At 37.9% G+C, this 27,784-nt stretch overlaps 1 protein-coding gene and 1 pseudogene across 1 annotated transcript in view; one reads left to right on the top strand and one right to left on the bottom strand.

The window, feature by feature from the left end:
- Nucleotides 1–6,669, top strand: part of RNF19A (ring finger protein 19A, RBR E3 ubiquitin protein ligase) — a 52,893-nt gene extending 46,224 nt beyond the window's left edge. Inside the window, exons 8-10 of the mRNA XM_040625725.1 lie at nucleotides 1,681–1,894; nucleotides 3,273–3,416; nucleotides 4,485–6,669. Coding sequence (XP_040481659.1) covers nucleotides 1,681–1,894; nucleotides 3,273–3,416; nucleotides 4,485–5,175 — 1,049 coding nt within the window. The 3' untranslated portion in view covers nucleotides 5,176–6,669. The remainder of the gene's footprint in view (nucleotides 1–1,680; nucleotides 1,895–3,272; nucleotides 3,417–4,484) is intronic.
- Nucleotides 6,670–23,363: 16,694 nt separating this feature from the next.
- On the bottom strand, nucleotides 23,364–25,040 carry LOC103661639 (annotated as a pseudogene).
- Between the last annotated feature and the right edge of the window lie 2,744 nt (nucleotides 25,041–27,784).

The raw sequence follows: 27,784 nt of genomic DNA, 5'->3' as shown, positions 1-27,784 counted from the left end.
TTACACTCTAAAACCTGTTCTCTCCAGTCATCATTCGCACCTCATCAAGTAGCCTCTCCATTCTTGCTGTTTGTTGGACCAGAAACCTCCTTTTCCCTTCTTACCCTACATCTGATCTGACAGCTAATTTTGGTACTTCCTTCAATATTTAGCCATAATCCAACCATTTCTCACCTTCTCTACTGCTATTCCATTAGTCCAAGCTACTGTCCTTTTTCTTGGACTATTGTAATAGCCCCTTTAGCTGATCTGTCACCTTCTCATCTGCTCACTATTCCACAGTGTAGCTGTAGTGATACTTCTGAAACATAAGTCAGATCATGTCTTTCTTATGCTCAGAACTCTCCTAGTGCTTCCAGCTGTACTGAAGGAAAAACCCACCATCCTTATCATGGCCTATATGGCCTGACATGATCTGTCCTTGGCTTCATCTTTGAACTCATCTCTTGTTACTCTCCTATTTAATACCAACCCTCCTTGATGTTTTTGAGGATGCCAAGTACACCTCCACCTCTAGGCTTTTAAATTTGCAGTTTCCTCTGCCTGGAATAGTCGTCCCCTGGATAATTTTATGTAATATAGTGGTATCAGATCTTGTAATAGCTTGTAGACAATTAGATCTGTAGAACATACCTAGAAATCAACTTTTGGCCCACTTTATTGACCTGGAGAATAATAAGCACTTTAAATAAAAAACCCTTATGGAAAATTTACATATTTTCCTCTGGAGTCAACTAAATCTTTCAACTGTCAGATTTTTTATAGAATTCCTAAGTCTTCTGGATTTTTAAAAGAAGTGGTGACTTTTTTTTTTTGACGATTTCAAGCCAATTTACTTTAGATTGAAGGTAAAAGTTTGATTCCTTAAAAGCACTTATCACATTATGTAATAACTTGGTTTTTTGTTTACTTGGTATCTTAGGGGTGAGGGCTATAACTCTCTTCTTTGTCATTATATTTTTAAAACTTGGAACATAGGGATGCCTGGGTGGCTCAGCCAGTTAAGCATCTGCCTTTGGCTCAGGTCATGATCCCAGGGTCCTGGGATCAAGCCCCGCATCGGGCTCCTTGCTCAGTGGGGAGCTACTTCTCCCTCTGCCTGCTGCTCCCCCTGCTTATGCTGTCTCTCTCTGACATATCTTATAAAAGAAAAGAAAAGAAAAAAACCTGGAACATAGTAGGTGATTGATTTCACCAATAAAAGACTTTTGTTTCCATTACCATACAAAAATGTTAATATCTTTAATCTTAACAAAAGGAGGAAACCACTTTCCTCCTCCCATTTCTTCTCAGTTCTCATTTCTTTTTTTCTTTCTTAATATGAGTGTAGTTGACACAAACGTTATGTTAATTTCAAATCTTCAACGTTGTGATTCAACAAGTTTCTACATTATGATATGTTCACCACAAGTGTAGCCACCATCTCTCACCATACAATGCTATTACAGTAAAAGCGTGGTGACTGTTTAATACTGAGAGCCAGTCCCTAATCCAGTTTTACAAGTTAGAGATAGTTCCCTTTCCTCTTATCCCATCGTTATGTTTTCCTGACTCCAGATGTCTTTTCTATTCCTGTGCATGTTGTATAGTAAAATGTCCTATCTGAAATCATGGAGGAATTTAAGAAGAGGGAATTTAATAATCACACTTACTTAATTTCTTTGAAATATTTGCATTTAGACACGACTTCAGTAGCAGAAGCCAGACACAACCCTAGCATAGGGGAGGGAAGTGTTGGTGGTCTGACTGGCAGTTTGAGTGCAAGTGGAAGCCACATGGATCGAATAGGAGCCATTCGAGACAACCTGAGTGAGACAGCTAGTACCATGGCCCTAGCTGGAGCCAGTATAACGGGGAGTCTGTCAGGAAGCGCCATGGTGAACTGTTTTAACAGGTAAGAAAAATGTGCTCTGTTTTCTTTTTGCCTTCTGTTAACTACAAATTGTTAGATGAGAGTTTTGAAGATTATGTAATCATTATGATTATGTATAATTCTGTGTCAGGGCTGAAAACAGTAATATTAATGAAATTTAGTGGTATACAGTAAAAGTTTTACTTGTTTGAATTTTCTGTCCTAATATTTTATACACATGGTGTGGTAAAAACCAAATCTAAGGCATAGCATTCTGCTAATTTCTTCACTGCATTTGTCAGATTTGATGTTATGAATCAGTGCTGGGGCTGCTTTCGTGGACACAGTAAAGGCGGTACTTAAGCCTAGACCTTACCTCTGGAGCTGGCAACAGCTAGATGCTCGAAAAGGAGACACTGGCTGAGGTCTGGGGGAGCAGCTGGAGTCAGGATGTGTGGGAGTGTGAGAGTTGAGGCCAGGGTAGTCTAGTCCTCCGGAATTCTTCTGTGTGTTACTGCTTATTTAGTTCTCACCAAGTCTCTTACCAACAGCCATACAGATAAGTAGGAGAAATTAAAGCATATTTGTCTTCCTTTTTTTCTTATCTAATTCACTATTCTTTACTTCTGTTTATTAGCTTTGTTGTTTTTTTTTAAACGTAGGAGAGTATGCATAAACTAAAAGATAGGGGCGCCTGGGTGGCACAGCAGTTAAGCGGCTGCCTTCAGCTCAGGGCGTGATCCCGGCGTTATGGGATCAAGCCCCACATCAGGCTCCTCCGCTATGAGCCTGCTTCTTCCTCTCCCACTCCCCCTGCTTGTGTTCCCTCTCTCACTGGCTGTCTCTATCTCTGTCAAATAAATAAATAAACTAAAAGATAAATTGGTCATATTTATTTTATTTTTAGGTAATTTGCTTTTTATTTTTTAATTTTTTTAGGTAGTTTACTTTTATGCTTTTAAACACATTCTTTTAAGGTATAGTAGTGTTTATTATGTCTTTTTTAAAGAATCGGGTATTAAATTTAGAGAATCATTTTTAATATATAGAGGCTCAGGATGTTTTAATCCACTGATCTGTCCTGTAGCCTGGTTTTTAATGTATTCAGATTTTGTTTCACACTCAGACATGGTAAGCATATTTAATTAAAATCCTTTATGTCCTTTTTGTGTTACTCTGTTACTACCTTACTTGGCAGACAGCTGATTTTTCTTATTTTATTTGGATGGCTGGTACTGTTCAGTGTGCTGCAGTAGAATTTGAATAATCAAATAAAAGGAAACTTAAAAAAAATGCTGATAGTTGTTTCTATAATAGTTTCTTGTTACTAGGGGTCTCAGCTGAATTATTTGAAGATACATATTATAGTAGTCTGGTGTTATATGTAATTTCAGTTTGTATCTGCTCCCTGCTCTTTAAGGTTGGAAGTACAAGCAGATGTACAGAAAGAACGGTACAGTCTAAGTGGAGAATCTGGCACAGTGAGCTTGGGAACAGTTAGTGATAATGCCAGCACCAAAGCAATGGCAGGATCTATTCTGAACTCGTACATCCCGTTGGACAAGTAAGGAAAGAACTGTTAAACAGTTAAAGTATTTTTTAAATTATTTTGTTTTTTATTTTTTTAAAGATTTTATTTATTTATTTTAGAGAGCACAAGCAAGGAGAGGGGCAGAGGGAGAGGGAGAGAGAGAATCCCAAGCTGACTCCGCACTGAGCGCAGAGCCCAGTGCAGGACTTGATCCCAGGACCCTGAGATCGTGACCCGAGCCAAAATCAAGAGTCGGACACTTAACCGACTGAGCCACCCAGGCGCCCCTTAAAATTAATTATAAAAGAATTATTCCTGTCATTAGGTAAAATTATCATAAATAATGGTTACCAGCTATTAGGTTCTCCAGGAAAAGAAAATGATGAAATGTCCAGAGTAAGCAAATCCGTAGAGACAGAAAGCAGATTAGCGGTTACCAGGGATTGGGGGCAGGAAAGGATGGCAACAGGCTGCTAGTGGATACAGGGTTTCTTTTAGGAATGATGAAAATGTTCTGAATTTAGTTGGTGGTGATAGTTGCACAACTCCGTAAATATACTATATAAGAACCATTGAATTGTGCACTTTAAACAGGTGAACTTTGTGATATGTAAATTATATCTCAATAAAGCTGTTCTGAAAAAAAAATGGAGAAGGTAACATAGTACCTGGAACAGCATAAGCAATAAATGTAGCTACTTCTATTTTTTTTAATTGAAACATTATTATAAATACAGTCTCGGAGCGCTTGGGTGGTCTCAGTCAGTTAAGCGTCTGCCTTTGGCTCAGGTCATGATCCCGGGTCCTGGGATTGAGTCCTTCAGGCTCCCTGCTCAGCGGGAGCCTGCTTTTCCCTCTCACTCTGCTGCTCCCCCTGCTTGTGCTCTGTCAAATAAATAAAGTGTTTTAAAATAATAAAAATAAATACAGTCCTCTTATTTCAAGTAATATTTTAATAGAACATATCCTTCATTAATTTGTTCTGAGAGCTTTTATGTAGTCTTTGAATTTTTCACACAGATCCCTCTCCCTTTGTTGTTACCTCAATAAAAATAAAAGGAAGGTACAAATGTATTTATATCTGTTACTCTTATGTTCTAGAGAAGGCAACAGTATGGAGGTGCAAGTAGATATTGAATCAAAGCCATCCAAATTCAGGCACAACAGTGGAAGCAGTAGCGTGGAGGATGGCAGTGCCACCCGAAGTCATCCTGGTGGTTCATCCAGTGGCTTGCCCGAAGGTAAATCTGGTGCCACCAAGTGGTCCAAAGAAGCAACAGCAGGAAAGAAAGCAAAAAGCGGTAAATTGAGGAAAAAGAGTAACATGAAGATAAATGAGACCAGAGAGGACATGGATGCACAGTTGTTAGAACAACAAAGCACGAACTCAAGTGAATTTGAGGCTCCATCCCTCAGTGACAGTATGCCATCTGTAGCAGATTCCCACTCTAGTCATTTTTCTGAATTTAGTTGTTCTGACTTAGAAAGCATGAAAACTTCTTGTAGTCATGGTTCCAATGATTATCATGCCCGCTTTGCTACTGTTAACATTCTTCCTGAGGTAGAAAACGATCGTCTGGAAAATTCCCCACATCAGTGTAGCATTTCTGTGCTTACCAAAACTGCTTCATGTTCAGAAGTTCCACAGTTGAATCATATTGCTGAAGAACATGGTAACAGTGGAATAAAACCCAATGTTGATTTATATTTTGGTGATGCACTAAAAGAAACAAATAACAACCACTCACATCAGACAATGGAATTAAAAGTTGCAATTCAGACTGAAATTTAGGCCTATAAATGCTGCAAATTAATTACCACTGAACAACCTTGTTTGGAGCTGGTTGAACTACATGTGACTACTTTAAGTTTCAAGTTACCAGCAAATGCCGGGTTACATAATCTAATGCAGATACATTTTCTATGTTCAGCAAAGCATTGTGTTTCATGTGGATCTTAATTACCAAACTATGAAATGAAGGCTTTAAAAGTGCATTATTGTAAGGACAATAATTCATAAGAGAAGTATGTTTTGTGTGTTTGCCACAAAACGTTGCTTGAAGCACATACTTGTGTATTTAGTTAGAAATTTGGCTTAATTTATAATCAATATAAAATACTAATGCAGTTAGAAACATTGTTATGAAGAAAACCTGAGGCTTAGGGATAAGTGGTTAGTGACATTTTATTGAAACCACTAAGGGATACTGTTTAAAGAACATTGCAGGTTACTCTCAGTATATGATACTCTTTGTAACATTTCTATTCATAACTGGGCATAAATTTCATTTTTTTCTTCGTATGCAATGTGGATATATAAAGCTTAATGCAGCCCATTTGCTACCATTTGGATACTTAGACACTTTGAGCAAGATTGTGGCAGTTTTTGCACAACTTTGAAATAGAAATACCTGGTACTCTATATATCTTGTATATTGTTGATGCCATCTTAGAAACAAAATGTAAAGGTAGGTAATTAAGTATACTGACAGCACCAAATAATGATACATAAAACTATAAAATAAAATTCCATTAGTTTGTAAGTATTAATAAAAAAGTCACCTTCCACCAAGGGGAAGTTTGCACCCCATTGATTCTTGGTGCCTTTGGAATAGACTGGATTTTAAGGGCCTAGTTGTTTGAGGATTTTGCTGTATTGTTTTCCATTATGTCCTCTCTAGCCACCTTGGATTATGTAGACAAATACAAGATAGATAAATATGAGTAATAATAACAATGCTGAAAAAGTATTAGCCTACCAAAGACACACTCAGGCTTTAGTGAATACATAACCTCAGTTTTAACACATGCGTATCTTCTCCAATCATGAAATCAAAGCACGGTGCAGAGTTTGTACCAAGTACTAAGGAGGGGTCCATGTATGGCTGGCTTTATTTTATTTTACTTTTGTTTATGGAAGGTGTTCAGCTGACATAAACAGAAGTTGGCCAAAATACTGCCTGTACTGTTACTTTCCTGTATAATTCACTTAAATAAAACAGGTTAACCTCAAAGATAGCAGTTGAAATGTTCCATCTTATGTGTTTCTGTTAAGTATTACCATTATGGTGCTACTGAGCGTTTTCTTTTATTAAAAAGAAAAATGCCATGGGCTGCAGTCTTCTTCCACCACTTTTTCTCACTAGGTCCATTAATATGCTTATAACACTAGTGCCAGTTATTTGATAATGCTTATTATGGTATTTGTATATTTGTTTGCATTCCAGTTTTGTTCAATAGTGAGTGTGTAAACTGCATACATTAAATAAATGTAAATACTAATGTATTGCTGCTTTATGGTTTGTGTACAGGTATTTTTATAAGAATATGAATACTCATTTGCCACATGGCAGTTACTTATAAGTATTGCAAGTCATTGAGATGATTCTGTATACTGGTGGCACCCCAAAAGGAAGCATTTGCTGAACCTCTCAACAAACAGTGTTGACACACAAGGAATCCTTTCTTCATTTCTAATAACTGCCTTTCTTCCAGAAATAAGTTGCTTTAGTCTCAACATATTTTATTTTTAAAAGTGAATTGGTTGGAAAGTAAATAGATCTATCATTAAATTGTGAAGAGATAAGTATTATAAATCCTCATCTTAACAGAAAAATAAAAAGATCTTAAAATACTATTCTAAGAGATTCTACTCTGGTAACATTAGATCATGAAACTAGAGCTGTTTAAATTTAAGCTAGTAATTGTAATTAAATGCTTTCTATCCTTATAGCCTCTATAAAATGCATTGGTGATTTTTCTGATTTCCTGTTACATAGTTAATTCTTAATGAAAATAATATGTATGAATATGTTGACTACCTCTTGACCTTTCTGTAAAAGGCCATAGATCAAGAGTCGGACACTTAACCGACTGAGCCACCCAGGCGCCCCTTAAAATTAATTATAAAAGAATTATTCCTGTCATTAGGTAAAATTATCATAAATAATGGTTACCAGCTATTAGGTTCTCCAGGAAAAGAAAATGATGAAGGGGCAGAGGGAGAGGGAGAGAGAGAATCCCAAGCTGACTCCGCACTGAGCGCAGAGCCCAGTGCAGGACTTCCAGGAAAAGAAAATGATGAAATGTCCAGAGTAAGCAAATCCGTAGAGACAGAAAGCAGATTAGCGGTTACCAGGGATTGGGGGCAGGAAAGGATGGCAACAGGCTGCTAGTGGATACAGGGTTTCTTTTAGGAATGATGAAAATGTTCTGAATTTAGTTGGTGGTGATAGTTGCACAACTCCGTAAATATACTATATAAGAACCATTGAATTGTGCACTTTAAACAGGTGAACTTTGTGATATGTAAATTATATCTCAATAAAGCTGTTCTGAAAAAAAAATGGAGAAGGTAACATAGTACCTGGAACAGCATAAGCAATAAATGTAGCTACTTCTATTTTTTTTAATTGAAACATTATTATAAATACAGTCTCGGAGCGCTTGGGTGGTCTCAGTCAGTTAAGCGTCTGCCTTTGGCTCAGGTCATGATCCCGGGTCCTGGGATTGAGTCCTTCAGGCTCCCTGCTCAGCGGGAGCCTGCTTTTCCCTCTCACTCTGCTGCTCCCCCTGCTTGTGCTCTGTCAAATAAATAAAGTGTTTTAAAATAATAAAAATAAATACAGTCCTCTTATTTCAAGTAATATTTTAATAGAACATATCCTTCATTAATTTGTTCTGAGAGCTTTTATGTAGTCTTTGAATTTTTCACACAGATCCCTCTCCCTTTGTTGTTACCTCAATAAAAATAAAAGGAAGGTACAAATGTATTTATATCTGTTACTCTTATGTTCTAGAGAAGGCAACAGTATGGAGGTGCAAGTAGATATTGAATCAAAGCCATCCAAATTCAGGCACAACAGTGGAAGCAGTAGCGTGGAGGATGGCAGTGCCACCCGAAGTCATCCTGGTGGTTCATCCAGTGGCTTGCCCGAAGGTAAATCTGGTGCCACCAAGTGGTCCAAAGAAGCAACAGCAGGAAAGAAAGCAAAAAGCGGTAAATTGAGGAAAAAGAGTAACATGAAGATAAATGAGACCAGAGAGGACATGGATGCACAGTTGTTAGAACAACAAAGCACGAACTCAAGTGAATTTGAGGCTCCATCCCTCAGTGACAGTATGCCATCTGTAGCAGATTCCCACTCTAGTCATTTTTCTGAATTTAGTTGTTCTGACTTAGAAAGCATGAAAACTTCTTGTAGTCATGGTTCCAATGATTATCATGCCCGCTTTGCTACTGTTAACATTCTTCCTGAGGTAGAAAACGATCGTCTGGAAAATTCCCCACATCAGTGTAGCATTTCTGTGCTTACCAAAACTGCTTCATGTTCAGAAGTTCCACAGTTGAATCATATTGCTGAAGAACATGGTAACAGTGGAATAAAACCCAATGTTGATTTATATTTTGGTGATGCACTAAAAGAAACAAATAACAACCACTCACATCAGACAATGGAATTAAAAGTTGCAATTCAGACTGAAATTTAGGCCTATAAATGCTGCAAATTAATTACCACTGAACAACCTTGTTTGGAGCTGGTTGAACTACATGTGACTACTTTAAGTTTCAAGTTACCAGCAAATGCCGGGTTACATAATCTAATGCAGATACATTTTCTATGTTCAGCAAAGCATTGTGTTTCATGTGGATCTTAATTACCAAACTATGAAATGAAGGCTTTAAAAGTGCATTATTGTAAGGACAATAATTCATAAGAGAAGTATGTTTTGTGTGTTTGCCACAAAACGTTGCTTGAAGCACATACTTGTGTATTTAGTTAGAAATTTGGCTTAATTTATAATCAATATAAAATACTAATGCAGTTAGAAACATTGTTATGAAGAAAACCTGAGGCTTAGGGATAAGTGGTTAGTGACATTTTATTGAAACCACTAAGGGATACTGTTTAAAGAACATTGCAGGTTACTCTCAGTATATGATACTCTTTGTAACATTTCTATTCATAACTGGGCATAAATTTCATTTTTTTCTTCGTATGCAATGTGGATATATAAAGCTTAATGCAGCCCATTTGCTACCATTTGGATACTTAGACACTTTGAGCAAGATTGTGGCAGTTTTTGCACAACTTTGAAATAGAAATACCTGGTACTCTATATATCTTGTATATTGTTGATGCCATCTTAGAAACAAAATGTAAAGGTAGGTAATTAAGTATACTGACAGCACCAAATAATGATACATAAAACTATAAAATAAAATTCCATTAGTTTGTAAGTATTAATAAAAAAGTCACCTTCCACCAAGGGGAAGTTTGCACCCCATTGATTCTTGGTGCCTTTGGAATAGACTGGATTTTAAGGGCCTAGTTGTTTGAGGATTTTGCTGTATTGTTTTCCATTATGTCCTCTCTAGCCACCTTGGATTATGTAGACAAATACAAGATAGATAAATATGAGTAATAATAACAATGCTGAAAAAGTATTAGCCTACCAAAGACACACTCAGGCTTTAGTGAATACATAACCTCAGTTTTAACACATGCGTATCTTCTCCAATCATGAAATCAAAGCACGGTGCAGAGTTTGTACCAAGTACTAAGGAGGGGTCCATGTATGGCTGGCTTTATTTTATTTTACTTTTGTTTATGGAAGGTGTTCAGCTGACATAAACAGAAGTTGGCCAAAATACTGCCTGTACTGTTACTTTCCTGTATAATTCACTTAAATAAAACAGGTTAACCTCAAAGATAGCAGTTGAAATGTTCCATCTTATGTGTTTCTGTTAAGTATTACCATTATGGTGCTACTGAGCGTTTTCTTTTATTAAAAAGAAAAATGCCATGGGCTGCAGTCTTCTTCCACCACTTTTTCTCACTAGGTCCATTAATATGCTTATAACACTAGTGCCAGTTATTTGATAATGCTTATTATGGTATTTGTATATTTGTTTGCATTCCAGTTTTGTTCAATAGTGAGTGTGTAAACTGCATACATTAAATAAATGTAAATACTAATGTATTGCTGCTTTATGGTTTGTGTACAGGTATTTTTATAAGAATATGAATACTCATTTGCCACATGGCAGTTACTTATAAGTATTGCAAGTCATTGAGATGATTCTGTATACTGGTGGCACCCCAAAAGGAAGCATTTGCTGAACCTCTCAACAAACAGTGTTGACACACAAGGAATCCTTTCTTCATTTCTAATAACTGCCTTTCTTCCAGAAATAAGTTGCTTTAGTCTCAACATATTTTATTTTTAAAAGTGAATTGGTTGGAAAGTAAATAGATCTATCATTAAATTGTGAAGAGATAAGTATTATAAATCCTCATCTTAACAGAAAAATAAAAAGATCTTAAAATACTATTCTAAGAGATTCTACTCTGGTAACATTAGATCATGAAACTAGAGCTGTTTAAATTTAAGCTAGTAATTGTAATTAAATGCTTTCTATCCTTATAGCCTCTATAAAATGCATTGGTGATTTTTCTGATTTCCTGTTACATAGTTAATTCTTAATGAAAATAATATGTATGAATATGTTGACTACCTCTTGACCTTTCTGTAAAAGGCCATAGATTAAATGGAAAGCTAAAGGATTTTTGGAGGAATACAGCAAAAGTAGGTCAGTGTAGAAGGTCAATGCGTTCAGATTACCCCATTCCTCTTCTGGTTGTACTCTCAACCAGTACCGCCCCGGTCTCACTTGAAAAAATGATCTAAACCTTTCAGCTGGCTTCAGAAGTTCTTCATCTCCCAGGAGTCATTCAAACTTGAATTAATTTAGGACCAAGCCAGATTCTCCTGGAGCTCAACTCTAGGACCAGCCTAGAACAGGAGAATACTCCAGGGTTCAAGACAGGCCTTAACTCACCAAAGTCTTTGAGAGACCCTTTGTACTTTGCTTTCTTTAAGGTCTGGGAGTTGGGGGGGGGGGATCATATAGTAGTGAGAGAGAATACAAAGATTAAAATGGTATACCCTGCTGTTCATTATGTGGACCGCCAATTTAACTGGATTCTCTTGAATTCAAGTACAAATTCATATCTTTAGAGCACTGAATTAGTTAGCTTTTATGTTAAATTCACACAATCCATCACTCTTTTCTTCACCAAAAATTGGGTTGATTTATAAATATGTAAGACTTTCCGTAGCATATTGTCTAAATACAACTTTGATCACCAAAGGATAAATAAAACACATACTGAAAACCATCATAGCTATTTGTTCCTACATGAGCAAAATACCTAAACTCCTGTTCCTCTGATCATTTTGCCTTTCTAATCAGTCATCAGGATTCTCAGGGCTATGTTCTATGTGGTTCCTTTTTATGGGCTTGTTTCATTTCTTTCCCTTACTAAAGTATGAGATACAATTGCTAAAAGCCAGTATTTATATGCTGGTAGGCTTTGAATGTTCAAAATAGTATTTTAAACTTGGGGAGAGTTACAGTGTTTTGGTAGCCGTTATTTAATAGGTGAATAGTGAAATGGAGTTTGTGGTTTTTAAATTTAGATCAAATTTCATCACTATACTTCATATACCAGTCAGCATTTTTGTGATTTCTGCCAATTTATTTACTCATTCAACCAGGTAACAAGTAGATTTGGAGATACACAGCATTGTATCAAATAAACAGATACCCTGGCTTCAATGGGCTGATGTTGTAGTTCGGGGAGAGAGACATAAAAAACACACATAGCTTAAAATGATGTCACATAATGGGTGCCAAGGAAAATACAGGATGTGGAAAAAAGTGACTAGAGTTTTGGGTAGTGCTGTTTTATATAGAACAAACCGGAAAGATCTCTCCTAGATGACATTAGTGCAAAAATCTAAAAGAAGCGAGGGAGGAACTGGGTAGACCCTACAAATGGATGAGCATTCCAGAAAGAGATCTTCTCCCAGGTGAGTTAACAGACTAGACATCAGTCTTGGAATTTGATAACTAGTAAGACAAATCTGCTACCTTGTTTTTCTTGGAGAATGTCTTGACTCTTCTTGATACTTTGCATTTTCATAACCATTTTGGAATAACCTTGTTGAATTCTACCAGTTGGTGTTGGGATTGTATTGAGTCTATAATTATCCCTGTAGAGAGATCTTCCGTGTCTTTTGTTCATTTTATTCCCAGGTACTTGATACCTTTTGGATGCCATTTTCTGTTTGTTACTAATAGTATATAGAAATACAACTGATGTTCATATAATGATTCATGTCTTGGGAAGATTATTGCTCTTTCAATTTCAATAGTTTAGCTTCTCTGAGATTTCTGTGTACACAATCATCATCTGTGAATAATTTATATTTAACCCTTTTACAGTGCTTTGATGTGTCAATCACTTTCTATGTGCTTTTAAAATATTAACTTATTTACTCTTCAGAACAACTCTGTGAAGGAAGTATTCATTATCCCATTTTACAGATGAGGAAACAGAGGCAAAGAGTTAAGTACATTGTCCAGAGTTGCATGTCCGGTAAGTGGCAAAGCTAGGATTTAAAGTGTTTTGTTTCTTCTTCTTCAATCTTTTCATCATGTATTTCTTTTTCTAGCCCATTTGCACTAGCTGGGACTTCAAGTGTAAAGTGCTAAATGGCAGTGGCTGTGGGGGCATTGTTTACTTGTTAATCTTAAAGGGATTTCAGTGTTTGAACCGTTAAGTGTGATATTTGTGCAGATATATTTGTAGATGCCCTTTATCAAATTTATTAAATTGTCTTCTAACTCTTCATTTGCCAAGAGTTTTTACCTTGGGAAATACGTTGTATTTTATTGGCTGTTATTGGGGACGTACGTCTGTCATATACTTATGATTTATTCCTTTCATGTAATTATGTAATACAGATGTGATTTATTCCTTTAACCACAGTTAATATGGTTATAGTTAACATATCAATTTGATTTTTCAAATATTAAACCAACCTCCTGGGATAAACTTCAGTATCAGAACGCATAAGATTGGAATTACGTCTTTTATGAATGGTTGTTAGAAATTGCTGTTAAGGCTGTGTAGGCCTTCTGAATTGTTTGTTTTTTAATATTATAGAAAGCCAGGTTTTCAGAGTTGAGAAGCATTCATCTTCATGGATATAGTATGAGCAATAAGGAATGGCAGCCCCTCTCCTCTGTAAGAGTTTACTAATCCTAGAATGTGTAAATTTCCCTAGCTCTGTGGTGACAACATCGTTTTGCTCATATTGTTTTTCTCTCCAGTGTTTTGCCTGATAATTGGAACACCTATTTCTACTACCTTTTTTTTTTTTAAATCCAGCATAGAGGAAGTTAAACTTAGATGCTACACACCGTGTGCACCAGGTGCCTCCAAATTTGGAATTCAGGATACTGGGAAAACAGAAATCTTACCAAGAAAGAAACTGTAGGCTCTTAAGGGCAGGGACCTTGTCTTTTTTCTGTAAGTATGTACTAATAAGTATATACGAAGAGGAGATTGAGGATGTGCTTGCTGTGATGAGACTGAATAAGCAACAGGAATGGGAATGTTTGTGGACTTAGGCCTCAGAGTTGGTGACCAGTGTCTTCATTACACTGTGCACTAAAATAAGCTGTTTGAAACAAGACAGTGACTGAAAAAGCAGTCACCTTTAATAAGGTTTAATGCCACGTATATTAGGTCATAAATATTGTAGAATGGAGCCACTGGCACATCATTTTTCAGGGCTGATTTAGCCAAAGCATTTTAATTTTGGTTTTTGGGGGCTTTTTGTTGTATGTTCATTTAAAGGAAATGTGATACTTTCAGCTAGTAAAAAAATTTTCTGCTTTAGAGAGATAACATGCAAACTGATGTTTTAGAGACAGTTACTATTGAGAGTTCATAAATAGAATGTACACAAAAGAATTTACTTTCCCTTTCCCCCTTTTTTCCTTTCTTTCCCTCTTTTCTTTGCTCCATCTTTTCTAGCCCCTCCTTCCCACATTACCTTCCCCCATAACTGATGCAAATGAGTATGTACGTATATCATAGTTTTCTCCATGTTACTTAGTCACGCAAAATGCATGTACACATTGATCATTTCCTCAATTTTCTCAATATCTTACAGAAATTAATCCAAGTGATAGAGCTCCAGCTCATTCTTTTTAATGGCTGCATATGATGGGCATTCTCTTGGTGACACTTTCGGATTTTTCCCCTGCTACAAAACAGTGCAGGAAGCATCCTCGTATATAAATCCCATTTCCTGGTAGTTTTAATTATGGGAAATAGTTTCATGGATATCAAATGGCTAGGTCGCAAAGTATATGTAGTTTTATTAATAAGATTACCAGATTGCCTTTTGAAAAAGGCTGTCAAAATTTACAGTTCCACTAATAATACATGAGTCCCCTTTCCCTTGCATTCAACGAAGAGTAAATATTAGAGCTTTATAGTTTTTACAAGACCGGTATAAAGTAATAGGTATTACCTGATTTTATGTTTATGTATCCCTGGCCACTAGTGAATTTGTACATCTTTTTTGTGTGGTTTTCTTTTTTATAGGAGGAGGGGAATTGGTGGTATTTGATTTACTGTTTTCTACACTGAGTGTTACATCTTTTGCTTACTTTGCAGGGAGAGAGTCTCTTTGTTCAGTTTGAAAGAGATCTTTATTGTAGCTCTTATGTATTATAGGTTTTTTAAAACGATTTATTTATCTTAGAGGGAAGGGGGAGAGAATCTCAAGCAGACTCCACGCTGAGCTCAGAGCCCAACACGGGGGTAAGCCTCACAACCCTGAGATCACTACCTGAGCCAAAACCAGGAGCCGGATGCTTAACCAACTGTGCCACCTAGGCGCCCCATATTATAGCTATTAAAATAGCTATGCATTATATATATGATAGCTATTATCGTTTTTTGTTATATATTTTTGTTCAAATCTATTTGACCATTGACTTTATTAACTTTGCCGTGGATTTTATTCTAAAGTTTATTTGAAATATTTTTAGACTATAAAGAAAAGTTGCAAAGATAGTTCAGAAGCTTCCCATATACACTTTACACACACACACACACACACGCACATACACACACACATACACACAGCTGTATTGTCAAATGTATCTAATTTTATATTTCAGAACTTCTAGTCATAGTTAAGGTTTCTTTTGCTCCTAAATTATACTTATAGTAGCCTAAGTTTTTTGTGAGATTTTTATTTAATTTTTTACATTTGCTTTACTCTGTCTTGAATTTGTTTAGTATAATGTAGAGGTCCAATCTTACTTCTTCCAGATGATAAGCTGTTTGTGATGACGCGTTATTTTTAAAATAATCTATCCTTTCCCACTGATCTGAATGCTGCCTTTATACGGAAATTTCTAGATTTCTATCAGCCCACTAGGATTTTGATTGTGATTCCATTGAATCTATAGTAGATCAACTTGGGGGAAATTGGCATTTTAACAATAATGAGCCTTCTGATCCATGAACATGGTGTATCTATCCATTTATTGGGTTTTTTAATTTCTTTCATCAGTGCTTTGTAGTTTTCAGTGTACAGATATTTTTAAAATCTCAATTTCTGATTGTTACTATTTTATAGAAATACAGTTCATTTTTGTAGGTTGATCTTGAATCCTAGAAACTTGTAAGTCATTTATAACTCTAATAGCTTTTTAATAGATCCATAAGATTTTTCTACATAGAAAATCATGTTTCTGCAAATAGTTTTATTTCCTTCTTTACAATCTGGATGGCTTTAGGAACTTTGGCGGGGGGTGTCTTATTATACTGGCTTCAGTCTCCAATACAGTATTAAATAGAGATGGTTAAAGAGACAGCCTTACCTTGTTTCCAGTCATAGTGTGTAAGTATTTAGTCTTTCATCCTCAGCTTTTATTCCTTCTGCCAAATTCTTGACAAGCTTAAAGGGGTTGCCATTTTAGATTGATTGGAGGACCCCAGAGTTTGCCTGTAAGGTATTACTTGAGTTGGGTGGTTTTTTTTTTTTTTCTTTTCATTCAGTTTTTAAAATTGAGATACAGTTCACATATTGTAAAATTCACTGTTTTTAAAGGATAAAATTCAGGGTGCCTGGGTGGCTCAGTCAGTTGAGCGTCTGCCTTTAGCTCGGGTCATGAAGGTCCTGGGATCAAGTCCCATATCAGGCTCCCAGCTCAGCAGGGAGTCTACTTCTCCCTCTGCCCTTCCTCCTGTTGTGATCTCTCTCTTTCTCTCCCTCTCAAATAAATCTTTAAAAAAAAGTATAAAATTCAGTAATTGCTAGTATATTTACAAGGTTATGCAACCATACCATTACCTAATACTAGAACATTTTCATCGCCCCAAAAAGAAACCCTGTATCCATTATCATTCAATTCCCATTCTCCCATCTTCTCAACCCCTGGCAACCACTAAAGCTATTTTCTGTCTGAATAGATTTGTCCATTCTGGACATTTCATATAAAAGGAACCATGTAATATGTGGCTTTTTGTGTCTGGCTTCTTTCACTTAACAGAGTTTTCAAGGTTCATCTATGGAGTAGTGTGTATCAATATTTCATGCTTTTTATGGTTCAGTAATATTCTGTTATATGGATATACCATTTTTGTTTATTCACCAGTTGATGGACATTGGGGTTGCTCCCACATTTTTGGCTATCATAAATGATGCTGCTATCAACATTTGTGAACAGTGTTTTGTATGAACGTATGTTTTCATTTTTATTGGGTATAATACTAGGAGTGGAATTGCTGAGTCATATGGTAACACTGTTTAACTTCTTGGAGAACTGCCAAACTGTTTTCCAAAGCAGCCACATCAATTTACAGTCCCATCAGCAATATGTATTGTTTCTAATTCCTACACATCCTTGTCGACATTTGTTTTTGTCTGGTTTTGTTTTTTTTATTATAACCATTCTAGTTATATCTTTGCCTTTGTTTCAGCACGCATGTGAATTAGGATTAAAATTGTGTTTTTTTGAAGTTCTCCCAACCCACTGCTTAATTATAGTAAATACTTGGTCCTATTTTCTGGTGGGAAACACATAAAAGAGGTCAAATGGTAGCCAGTGAGATTCAATTTTTAGCAATTTTTGGATTTGACGGGTCCCTATTGAAACCCTAAGGAAAAATAGATAAGTCGGGTTGGTTGGTAAAGTTCCTGTCTGGTTTCTACCTGCTACATGGTGAAGCTTGCAGTGGCAGAGTTATTACTAAGTTTCTAATGCATTGTGATACTGGCAATTCCATAGTAAAGTGATTTAATTTTACTGAGCTCTTCCTTCTCATCCACTGAAGTCTGTTTAAAAATGTGGCTTAGATTTTACCTCTTCCTGAAAACATTCTTGATTTATTCTACTTGGTCCTTTTAGTAACTTTGACAAACATTTCACTGATCCTTTTTTTCTCTACTAGAGTCTCCCTTGCTCTTTTTTTTTTTTTTTTAAGATTTATATATTTATTTTAGAGAGAGTGAGCACGAGGAGAAGGGGGAGGAGGAAAGGAATATCTCAAGCAGACTCCACACTAAGTGCGGAGCCCAACATGCGGCACGATCTCACAACCCTGAGATTATGACTTGAGCTGAAACCAAGGGTTGGATGCCCAGCCTACTTGAGTGCCACCCAGGCACCCCTCTACTAGAGTCTCTTGAACTTGGTTTTATTTTCTTTTTAAGTTAGTCATAAGCTCATTAAAAGCGGGAACTATCCATTTTATCTATTCCCCATATTTTATGCAGAGGGTGATGAATCGTTTAGTTCACTTACAGGGCTTACACAACTCAGATACTAGTTACTGCACACTCACCTTCTGGGCCACTGGGTCACATATTCCAACTTGCCTAAGAATTAGGAGAGAGATTTTAAAAGTTAGATTCCCAACCCCTTAGACTCAGGATTCCCAAGTGATTCTGATGCATATATTCTAAGAAGTGTTTGAGAAATATTTATTTGATTTTTTAAAAAGATTTTATTTGAGAGAGAGAGAATGAGCAGGGTTGAGGGGCAGAGAGAGAAGCAGGTTCTGTGTGGAGCAAGGAGCCCAATACGGCACTTGATCCTAGGGCTCTGGGATCATGACCTGAGCTGAAGACAGGTGCTTAACCGACTGAGTCATCCAGACGTCCCTGTGTTCCGGGTTTTAAAAATACAATAACAAGACAGATATAGCCCTCACCCCAAGAAACCAAGTAAATAAAAAATCAAGTCATTACAGACTGTGATAAGTGCTTTTAAAGAATCAAACTTTTACCTTCAATATAAAATAAATTGGCTTGAAATCCTCAAAAAAAAAAAAAAAAAACGGTCACCACTTCCCGGGGTCATAAAGGGAGTTTTCAACAAAATGCATTTCAGAAGTGGAAATGAAAGCTTTCCTGACAAACATCAAATTCTCAATATATCCATCCTGTTGCAGTGTCAGCTTACAGAGTGCTGTGCATTCTGAGATCTTGCTCACGAAGGAGGCACTCTCTGAAATTGCCTAGATACATCATCGATCATTCTGAGCAATTCAGAACTAAGCCAATTTAGATTCAGTCTTGCAGCTGCCGTTAAGATTTTGCTGCTTCACCTTTCAAATTTCATTTTCTTTGCCCACAATCTCAGCAAAAGTTTAAAAATAGTACAGTCACAGTTTATCAGCATTCCTGACTCATAGTATTCTATTGTGTTCTTAATTTGGGCTTCAATATAAATAAAGGGAGTAGAATTAGATGAGATGATCTCTAAAAAAATCTCTTTGGGCTACAGTGTAACCGAATTCTATGACTAAGAAAAGGCTTCTGGATTTGACCAAGGTTGTTGAGAGTAGTTTGAATATGATGGGAAATAGAGGCTGAATTTCTTTCAGAAAAGATAATTTGAGAGGTGGGAAAAATAGAAAAAGTTACTTTTGAAAACCTGATGTAGGAAAGGATGGAAACTTGGAGATTGAAAGGGACTTGAAGTGGGGAAGAGTTGAGTTAGGTTTGTATGATGAGAGGAAGGCACTAATTGAAAGGGACATGTGCAAAAGATGGTGGTATCGTTGGAGGAAAGCCCTTGAAGAGGGGATGGGATGAGGGAACAGCCCTAGTAAGGAGGGGGAAATTAATTTCTAAAAGAAGAGGAGCAGGGAAAATGTGGTAAGTCAGAAGGAAGGGGAGCTTATTGGAGCACTCATAGGAGATGGCCTGTTGGTTCAGTTAAGGTCAGGAGCTGAGGGTGGTCACAGCCAGTGGTACCACCATGGCAGTGAACTGTGGGATGATGTGACAGCTGCAGAGACTGGACAATAACTGATGGGCCATAGTTAGGAGATGCTCTATACACAGGGAGTTTTTGTAGTGTCCATGAACCAGAAATACTGTATATAGCTTAGAAGGCATTTTCATATGTTGTATCACAACAAACATGATGTCAGCCTAGATGATATTTACTAATCATTTAAAAATATGCAAACTTAAGCCCAGCGATTGTAAATTTCCTCAGGTGTTCTACATCTAGTAAATATTGTCATGTATAGTTCTCATTTAAAAGGCTTTGGGTTTTTCCCCCTTTTTCTGTTTTAATATTTTGTCTTTCATTCTTCTGTCTAGAAATTCTGCTTATTAGGTCCCTAAGGCATGAGGTTAAACTTTGATGATTAATCACCCTCGCTCTGTATAGAATTACTTTCTTTGAGACTTTGCTACTTCTGGATGCATGATTTACCCATTACACTTGTATAACAAGTGCTCATTCTATTGAAATATTTTATTTTTAAGATTTTTTAATTTATTCATTTGACAGATATAGATACAGCCAGAGAGAGAGGGAACACAAGGGGGAGTGGGAGAGGAAGAAGCAGGCTCCCAGTGGAGGAGCCTGATGTGGGGCTCGATCCCAGAACACCAGGATCATGCCCTGAGCTGAAGGCAGACGCTTAACGACTGAGCCACCCAGGCGCCCCTATTGAAAATTTTAATATATGTACCCAAAAATATAAGTTAGTAATGCTTTTTTTTTTTTTCAAGATTATTTGAGAGAGAGACAGATCACAAGCTGGGGGAGGGGCAAAGGAAGAGGGACAAGCCGACTCCCCGCTGAGTGGGGAGCCCGACTCAAGGCTCCATCCCAAGACCTTGGGATCATTGCCTGAGCCCAAGTCAAGACGCTTAACCAACCAGCCACCCAGGCACCCCAGTAATGCTTATTCTTTCATTGAGGAGGTATTAAATCTCCATTGTGCCAGTCATCTTCCTGAGCAACATGGGGAACAGAACTAAACCAGACATTTTCTGTCACAGACAAGTCAACTCAAAACACCAAAACAGTGGGGGCATATGGGTGACTCAGTCGGTTGAGTGTCCAGCCCTTGATTTCAGCTCAGGTCATAATCTCGGGGTCATGGGATTGAGTCCATGTCAGGCTCCACACTTGGCATGGAGTCTGCTGGTCCCTCTCCCTCTGCTCCTCCCCCTACACTCTCTTTCTCTCTCTCAAATAAATAATCTTAAAACAAGCACACAACCACCGAAACAGTGGTTAGAGCTGTGGCAGAGCTGTGCACTATGAGAAAACAAAGATCACTTAACTCAGCCAACGTGGGTGAGGAAGAGCCTCTAGGAGGTGACATTTGAACTGGTTATTTTTTTAATGATTTTATTTATTTACTTGAGAGAGAGCATGAGCGGGGGGGGGGGCGGACAGAGAGAGGGAGAAGCAGACTCCCCGCTGAGCAGGAAGCCCACTGTGGGACTCAATCCCAAGACCCACAGTCACGACCTGAGCTGAAGGCAGATGTTTAACCTACTGAGCCACCTAGGTGTCTCTGAACTGGATTTTAAAGGATGACTAGGAATAGCCTTGTGGTTTTTGGAGGTAAGAGGAAGGAGAGGAGAGCATTTGGAGCAGGGAAACGTGGGGTGCATAAGCAAGTCAGTGACTGGTGAATACGCCCTCTCTGGGTAACAAAACAGTTTGCCCGAATGAAATATTGGATGTGGACATTGAAAGAGCAAGAAAAGCCTAGGAGGAAGCTGAAGTTTCTGGCTTAGATCAGAGCTTAAACCCTGGTACCTTTCACAGAGATCCCAAGTAAGTGAAGCCTGAGTTTGAGGGAACGAAGAGTTCAGTTTGGGGCATTACTACATTTGAAGTGCCGACGAGACATTCATGGGGAGACGAACAAGTTGAAGTTGGTTTTATAGATTGGGAGCTCAGGAAAGATTTAAGGGCTTAAAGCAGAAGAGATACAGAAACACTGTGAGAAACTAAGTCTTTGGATATAATTTTAAACAATCTGAAATCTCAGTGGCTTAACAAAAAAGGATTATTTCTTATTCATGCTATCTGTTCAATGCAGATTGGCAGGAATTTGCCTCAGACCAACACTCCAAGAATCGGGTTAATGGAGTCTTCCTGTAACCCACGAACTGGAACGTGAGGCCTTCTCAGTCACTGTAGCAAGATGAAAAGCCCACGTAGGGCCTGTGCCAGCTCTTGGACACCAGGGCCCAGGAGGGACACCTCTCTTCTACCTCTGCTCTGTTGGTAGAATTAGTCACATGGCCCTAACCAATCAGAAAAAGACTAAAGCTCCTGTCTTGCGTATGACGAGAAGGGGAAGAAAACCAGGTATTGGTTAAGAGTGGCAATGCCTGACTCACAAAGGAACTACTTGTGTAACTAAAACTCTGATATTTCTACCATTTTATATGCAGCATACAGCTGTTTGATCCAACTGTCGTTCCTTCAGGCTTATCACACAGACTTATGCTCCTCTGGTATTAAGAGTACATGCAGTTCCCTAAACATGCCCAGTTAGTTCATGCTTTCGTTCAGCATGCATCTCGATGCCTCTGTGTCCCCCGTGTCCTCTGCCTGGCACATCCTTTTCTCGTCCTCATGACAAACTCAAGCTGCAACATGACCTCCTTGAAACTTATCTTAACCTCACAGGCAGTACTGGGCATATCTCTTGGTCTGCATAATCAACTCTAACACCTCTATTAGTGTAACAGGGTTGGTAATTTACATATTCATTGCCTCTACTAAGCTGTAATACTTACAGGCCAGGCACCTTACTAATTATTCCATTATATTTAATACTTTCCATTACACAACAAAGGTTCAAAGACAGATTGCCCAGGTTTGAATCTTGGATCAGCCACATGTAATATTTGTAATCCTTGTTAATATACAAGGATTTAAGTTTTTCTCTATATCTTTTCTGTGCCATGAATTCCTCATCTATAACAGAATTATAAGGATTAAATTAGCGTGTGATAAATTGTGCACAGTCAAAACTACCTACAGTTGTTTTAATTGAAATGTATTTGACATATTATATAAATTTAAGGTGTTCATATTGGTTTGGTACACATGTGTTGTAATATGATTACCATTGTAGTGCTAGGTAGCACCTTCATCACCTCACATAATTATTTTTTTGTGGTAGGAGTAATTAAGATCAGTCTCTTTGCAAGTTTGATGTTTATAATACGATATTGTTATCTATAATCATTATGCTGTGCTCTTACATCTCTAGGACCTAGCTTATCTACTAGTTGCTAGTTTGTACACTTAAACGTTTCTCCTATTCCCCCAACCTCCAGTGCCCTGGATATTATTTTACTATTTTTAGGAGTTGGGCTTTAAGATTCTACATATAAGTAATATTATACAGTATTTGTTTCTCTCTGACTTATGTCACTTAGCTGTCCTCAAGGTCCATCCATGTCACAAATGGCAGATTTCCTTCTTACGACTGAATAATATTGCAGTGTGTGTGTGTGTGTAATCTTCATTCATCAGTTGTTGGGCATACTTGTTTCCATATCTCGGCTATTGTGAATGCTGCAGTAAACAGGGGATCACATATATCTCTTCAACATCCTGTTTTCTTTTCCTTTGGGTATATACCCACAAGTAGAATTGCTGGATCATATGGTAGTTCTGTTTTTAGTTTTTTGAGGAGCTTCCATACTGTTTTCCATAGTGGCTGCACCAATTTACATTCCCACCAGTGTACTAGGGTTCCCTTTCTCCACATCCTCACCAATGCTTATTTCTTGTCTTCTTGATGATAGCTATTCTCGTAGGTGTGAGGGGGATAGCTCATTGTGGTTTTGATTTGCATTTCCCTGATGATTAGTGATGTGGAGCATCTTTTCATATACCTGTTGGCCATTTTGAGGTTGTCTTTGGGAAAATGTCTAGTTCCTCTGCCCCTTTTTTAACTGGATTGGTTTTCGTTACTGTTTATATATATAAATTTATTTAACAGATTTTAATTCACTTTATTTTTCTTGTATAAAACTATATACTGGCAACAGCTGGAGCCTGGGTCCTTTGCATGGGAACTCTGATGTGGGTCGTTACAAGATGGTTAGTGAATTCCGGTTTTGTTGTTGTTGTTGTTTTTTAAGATTTTATTTATTTGAGATATATAGAGAGTGAGCGAGCGTGCACATGAGCAGGGGGAGGGGCCGAGGAAGTGGGACAAGCAGACTCCCCATGAGCAGGGAGCCCGACACGGGGCTCAATCGCAGGACCCTGAGATCATGACCTGAGCCAAAGGCAGATGCTTAACTGAGCCACCCAGGTGCCCCGGTCAGTGAATTCCTGATAGGGAGACTTAGTGAACAGTCTCTTTCCAGAGGTCAGAGGTGAGATAGCTGTAGATCTTGGAAATGGCATCAAAAGTGGCCTTGGCAAAGTTGCCTAGGGTGGCAGTGCAGCCCCTGGCTGAGATAGAGCAGCCATCAATATGGGCCATATCAGTAGCTTCTTGGGCATAGGGGCTGAGACAGTGCCAATGCTCTGGGGGCAGGGATGAGGTGCACCAGCACAGAGCCATGGCGGCCTGTCACCTTGCGTGACATGGTGTGGGGCTTGTGGATCGTATACCGTCAGTAGCCTTGCCACACAGGGATGATGGAAAGCTTGGCCAGGATAATGGCCCCATGGATGGCTGTCGCTACCTTCAGCACTTAACACCCAGAACGATGTGTCCATTGTAATCTCCAATGGCAACAAATACCTTGAACCTGGTCTGCTGGCCAGCACAGGTTTGCTTTTGAACAGGCATAATCTTCAAAACCTCATCCTTGAGGGATGCCCCCAGGAAGAAGTCAATGATCTCAGATTCTGTGATGGGCAGGAAGAAGAGATAGATCTCCTCCAGGGACTTGATCTTCATGTCCTTAACCAGGCAGCCCAGCTTGGTGACAGGGATCCAGTTCTTGGCCTTGTCTCCACAAGCTCCTTGGCCTTGGCCCCAGCCTCACCATGGCCGCAACCCCCACCCTGCATGCCGCTGCCAAGCCTCTGCAGAAGCCACCACAGCCTCACATTCCAGGGCCCCAAGTCCTCCAGACCTTCCCACTGCACCAGTGCCATCCGCCATTTGGAGTTTTCTCAGAGAACTATTTACATATTTTGGATATTAATCTTTTATCCAGTATATACTTTGCAGATATTTTCTCCCATTCTGTACATTACCTTTCCATTTTGTTGATCGTTTCTCTTGCTGCGCAAAAGTTGCTTTTCGTTTTGATGTAGTCCTGCTCGTTAATTTTTGCTTTTGTTTGTGCTTTTGGTGTCATAGGCAAAAAAATCATTGCCAAGACCAATATCAAGGAACTTCTTTCCTGGTTTCTTCTAGGAGTTTTATGGTGTCAAGTCTTAGGTTTAATTAAGTCTTTGATCTGTTTCAAGTTAATTTTTGTGGGTGGTATAAGATTAAGGGCCCAGGCACCTGGGTGGCTCAGTCAGTTAAGCATCTGCCTTTGGCTCAGGTCATGATCCCAGGGCCCTGGGATTGAGCCCCATGTTGGTCGCTCAGTGGGGAGTCTGCTTGTCCCTCTCCCTCTGCCCCTCCCCCCAGCTCATGCTCTATCAAATAAAATCTCAAAAAAAAAAAAATCAGGGGTCCAGTTTCACTTTTCTGTGTTTATCCAGTTTTCCCAACACAATTTGTTGAAATAGTATCCTTTCCCCACTGGGTGTTCTTGGCTGCCTTGTTGAATATTAGTTGACTATATATGTAGTGGTTTAATTTGGGGCTCTCTGTTCTGTTCCACTTGTCTGTGTATTTTGTTTTTATGCCAGTACCATGTGGTTTTAATTACTAAAGCTTCATAGGTTAGTTTGAAATCGAGAAGTGTGATAACTCCAGCTTTGTTCTTTGTTCTAATTGCTTTGACTATTTGGGGTCTTTTCCAGTTCCACGCAAGTTTTAGGATTTTTTTTTTTCTATGTGAAAAATACCATTGGAACTTTGATAGGGATTGTAATGAATCTATAGACGGTTTAGGGTAATAGGGACTTTTTAACAAATTTAATTCTTCCAATCCACAAGCATGGACTCTCCTTGCATTTGCTTGTGTCCTCTTTGATTGCTTTCAATGAAGTCTTATAGTTTTGGCTATACAGATCTTTCACGTCCTTGGTCAAATTTAGTTTATTTTGTTTTTGATGCTACTGTGAATGGATGGGATAGTTTTCCAGATGTTTCACTGTTCTAGAAATGCAACTGATTTCTTTATGTTGATTTTATATCCAGCAACTTTATTGGCTTTGATTAGTTCCAACGGTTTTTTAAATGAATCTTTGGGATTTTCTCTATATAAAATATCATCTGCAACAAAAATTTTACTTCTTCCGGGGCACATGGGTGGCTCATTCGGTTAAGCGTCTGCCTTCAGCTCAGTCATGATCCCAGAGTCCCAGGATCGAGCCCCACGTTGGGCTCCCTGCTCAGTGGGGAGTCTGCTTGTCTCTTTGTCCCTCACCCCACTTGTGCTCACTTGCTCTCTCTCTCAAATAAAATCTTTAAACAAATTTTACTTCTTCCCGTCCAGTTTGGATGCCTTTTATTTCTGTATCCTGCCTAACTGTCCAACACTTACATTAAGAGCAGTGAGAGTGGGCATCCTTGTCTTGTTCCTAATCTTAAAGGAAAAGCTTTTGATTCTTCACTGTTGAGTATGTTATATTTATATTCATCTGAGTTATGGGTCTTTAGTTTTCTTGTAGATCCTTTATCTGGCTTTGATATCAGGGTAATGCTGGCCTCATAGAATCAGCCTGGAAGTGAGTGTTCCCTCCTCAGTTTTTTGGAAGGGTTTGAGGATTGTCAACTCATCTTCAAATGTTTGGTAGAATCTGCCAGTGAGGTCATCTGGTCCTGGAGTTTTCTGTGTTAGGATGTTTTTGATTACTCATTCAGTCTCTTATTGGTCTGTTCAGATTTTGTTTCTTCCTGATTCAGTCTTAGTGAGTTCTGTGTTTCTAGGAATTCATTGATTCCTTCAAATGTATCTAATTTGTTGGCATATAACTATTCATGGTAGGCTCTTATGATCCTTATCTGTAATGTCTCCTCTTTGATTTCTGATTTTGAGTCTTGGTCTAGTGCAGTCTTGTCAATTTCATTTATCTTTTTGAAAAAAGTTTAGTCTTGTTGATCTTTTCTATTTTTTTTTCTGGTATTTCATTTGTTTCTGCTCTGATCCTTATTTCCTTCCTTCTGCTAACTTTGAGCTTAGTTTGTTCTTTTTTAGTTAAGTGTAAAGTCAGACTGAGATCTGACTTCTTAATATATGCGTTTATCACTATAAACTTACCTCTCAGAACTGCTTTTGCATGGGTTTGATGTGTTTCCATTTTCATTTGATAAATGTTATTTCCCTTTTGATTTCTTCTTTGACCTATTGATTGTTCAGAAGTGTTGTTTCAATTTCTACATATTTATAAATTTTCCAGCTTTCCTCTTGTTGATTTGTAGTTTTATACCATGTGGTCAGAAAAGATGGTTGGTATGATTTCAGTCTTAAATTTGCTAAGACTTGTTTTGTGTCCCATCCTATAATCTATTCTGGAGAACATTCCTTGTGTAGTTGGGAATAATATATTGTTGAGATTGGATGGAATGTTCTTTATGTCAGGTCCATTTGGTCCAAAGTATGGTTCAATTCCAACGTTTCCTTATTTTGTCTGGATGACTTATCTATTGCTCTAAGTATTAAAGCCGTCTGCCATTATTCTATGATCTATTTCTCCGTTCAGGTTTGTTAGTATTTGCTTCATCTGCTTAGGTGCTCCAATGTTGAATGCGTACATATTTATGATTGTTATATCTTCTTGTTGTACTGACATTCACTACATTATATCTGAAGGTCAGTTCAGATACAATGACCTCTATCATTATAAAATGACCTTTGTCTCTTGTTACCATTTTTGGCTTAAAGTTTGTTTTGTCTAATGTTAAGTATGGCTATCCCTGCTCTTCTGGTTTTCATTTGCATGTAATTTCTTCTTCCAGCCCTTTACTCTGAGCCTCTGTGTGTTCTTAAAGCTGAAGTGAGTCTCTTGAGTGAAATATATAGTTGGGTCTTACTTTTTTTTTTTTAAAGCAGCCACTCTGCCTTTTGATTGGTGAATTCAATTTACATTTAGAGTAATTATTGATATGTAGGGATATACAAGTGCCCTCTTAGTGATTGCTTTCTGGTTGTTC

Source organism: Ursus maritimus, unplaced genomic scaffold (assembly GCF_017311325.1).
Source record: "Ursus maritimus isolate PB19 unplaced genomic scaffold, ASM1731132v1 scaffold_9, whole genome shotgun sequence".
In the NCBI taxonomy this organism is placed as follows: domain Eukaryota; kingdom Metazoa; phylum Chordata; class Mammalia; order Carnivora; family Ursidae; genus Ursus; species Ursus maritimus.
Note: the sequence above shows the minus strand (reverse complement) of the source record. Positions and strands in the feature narration are given on the sequence as shown.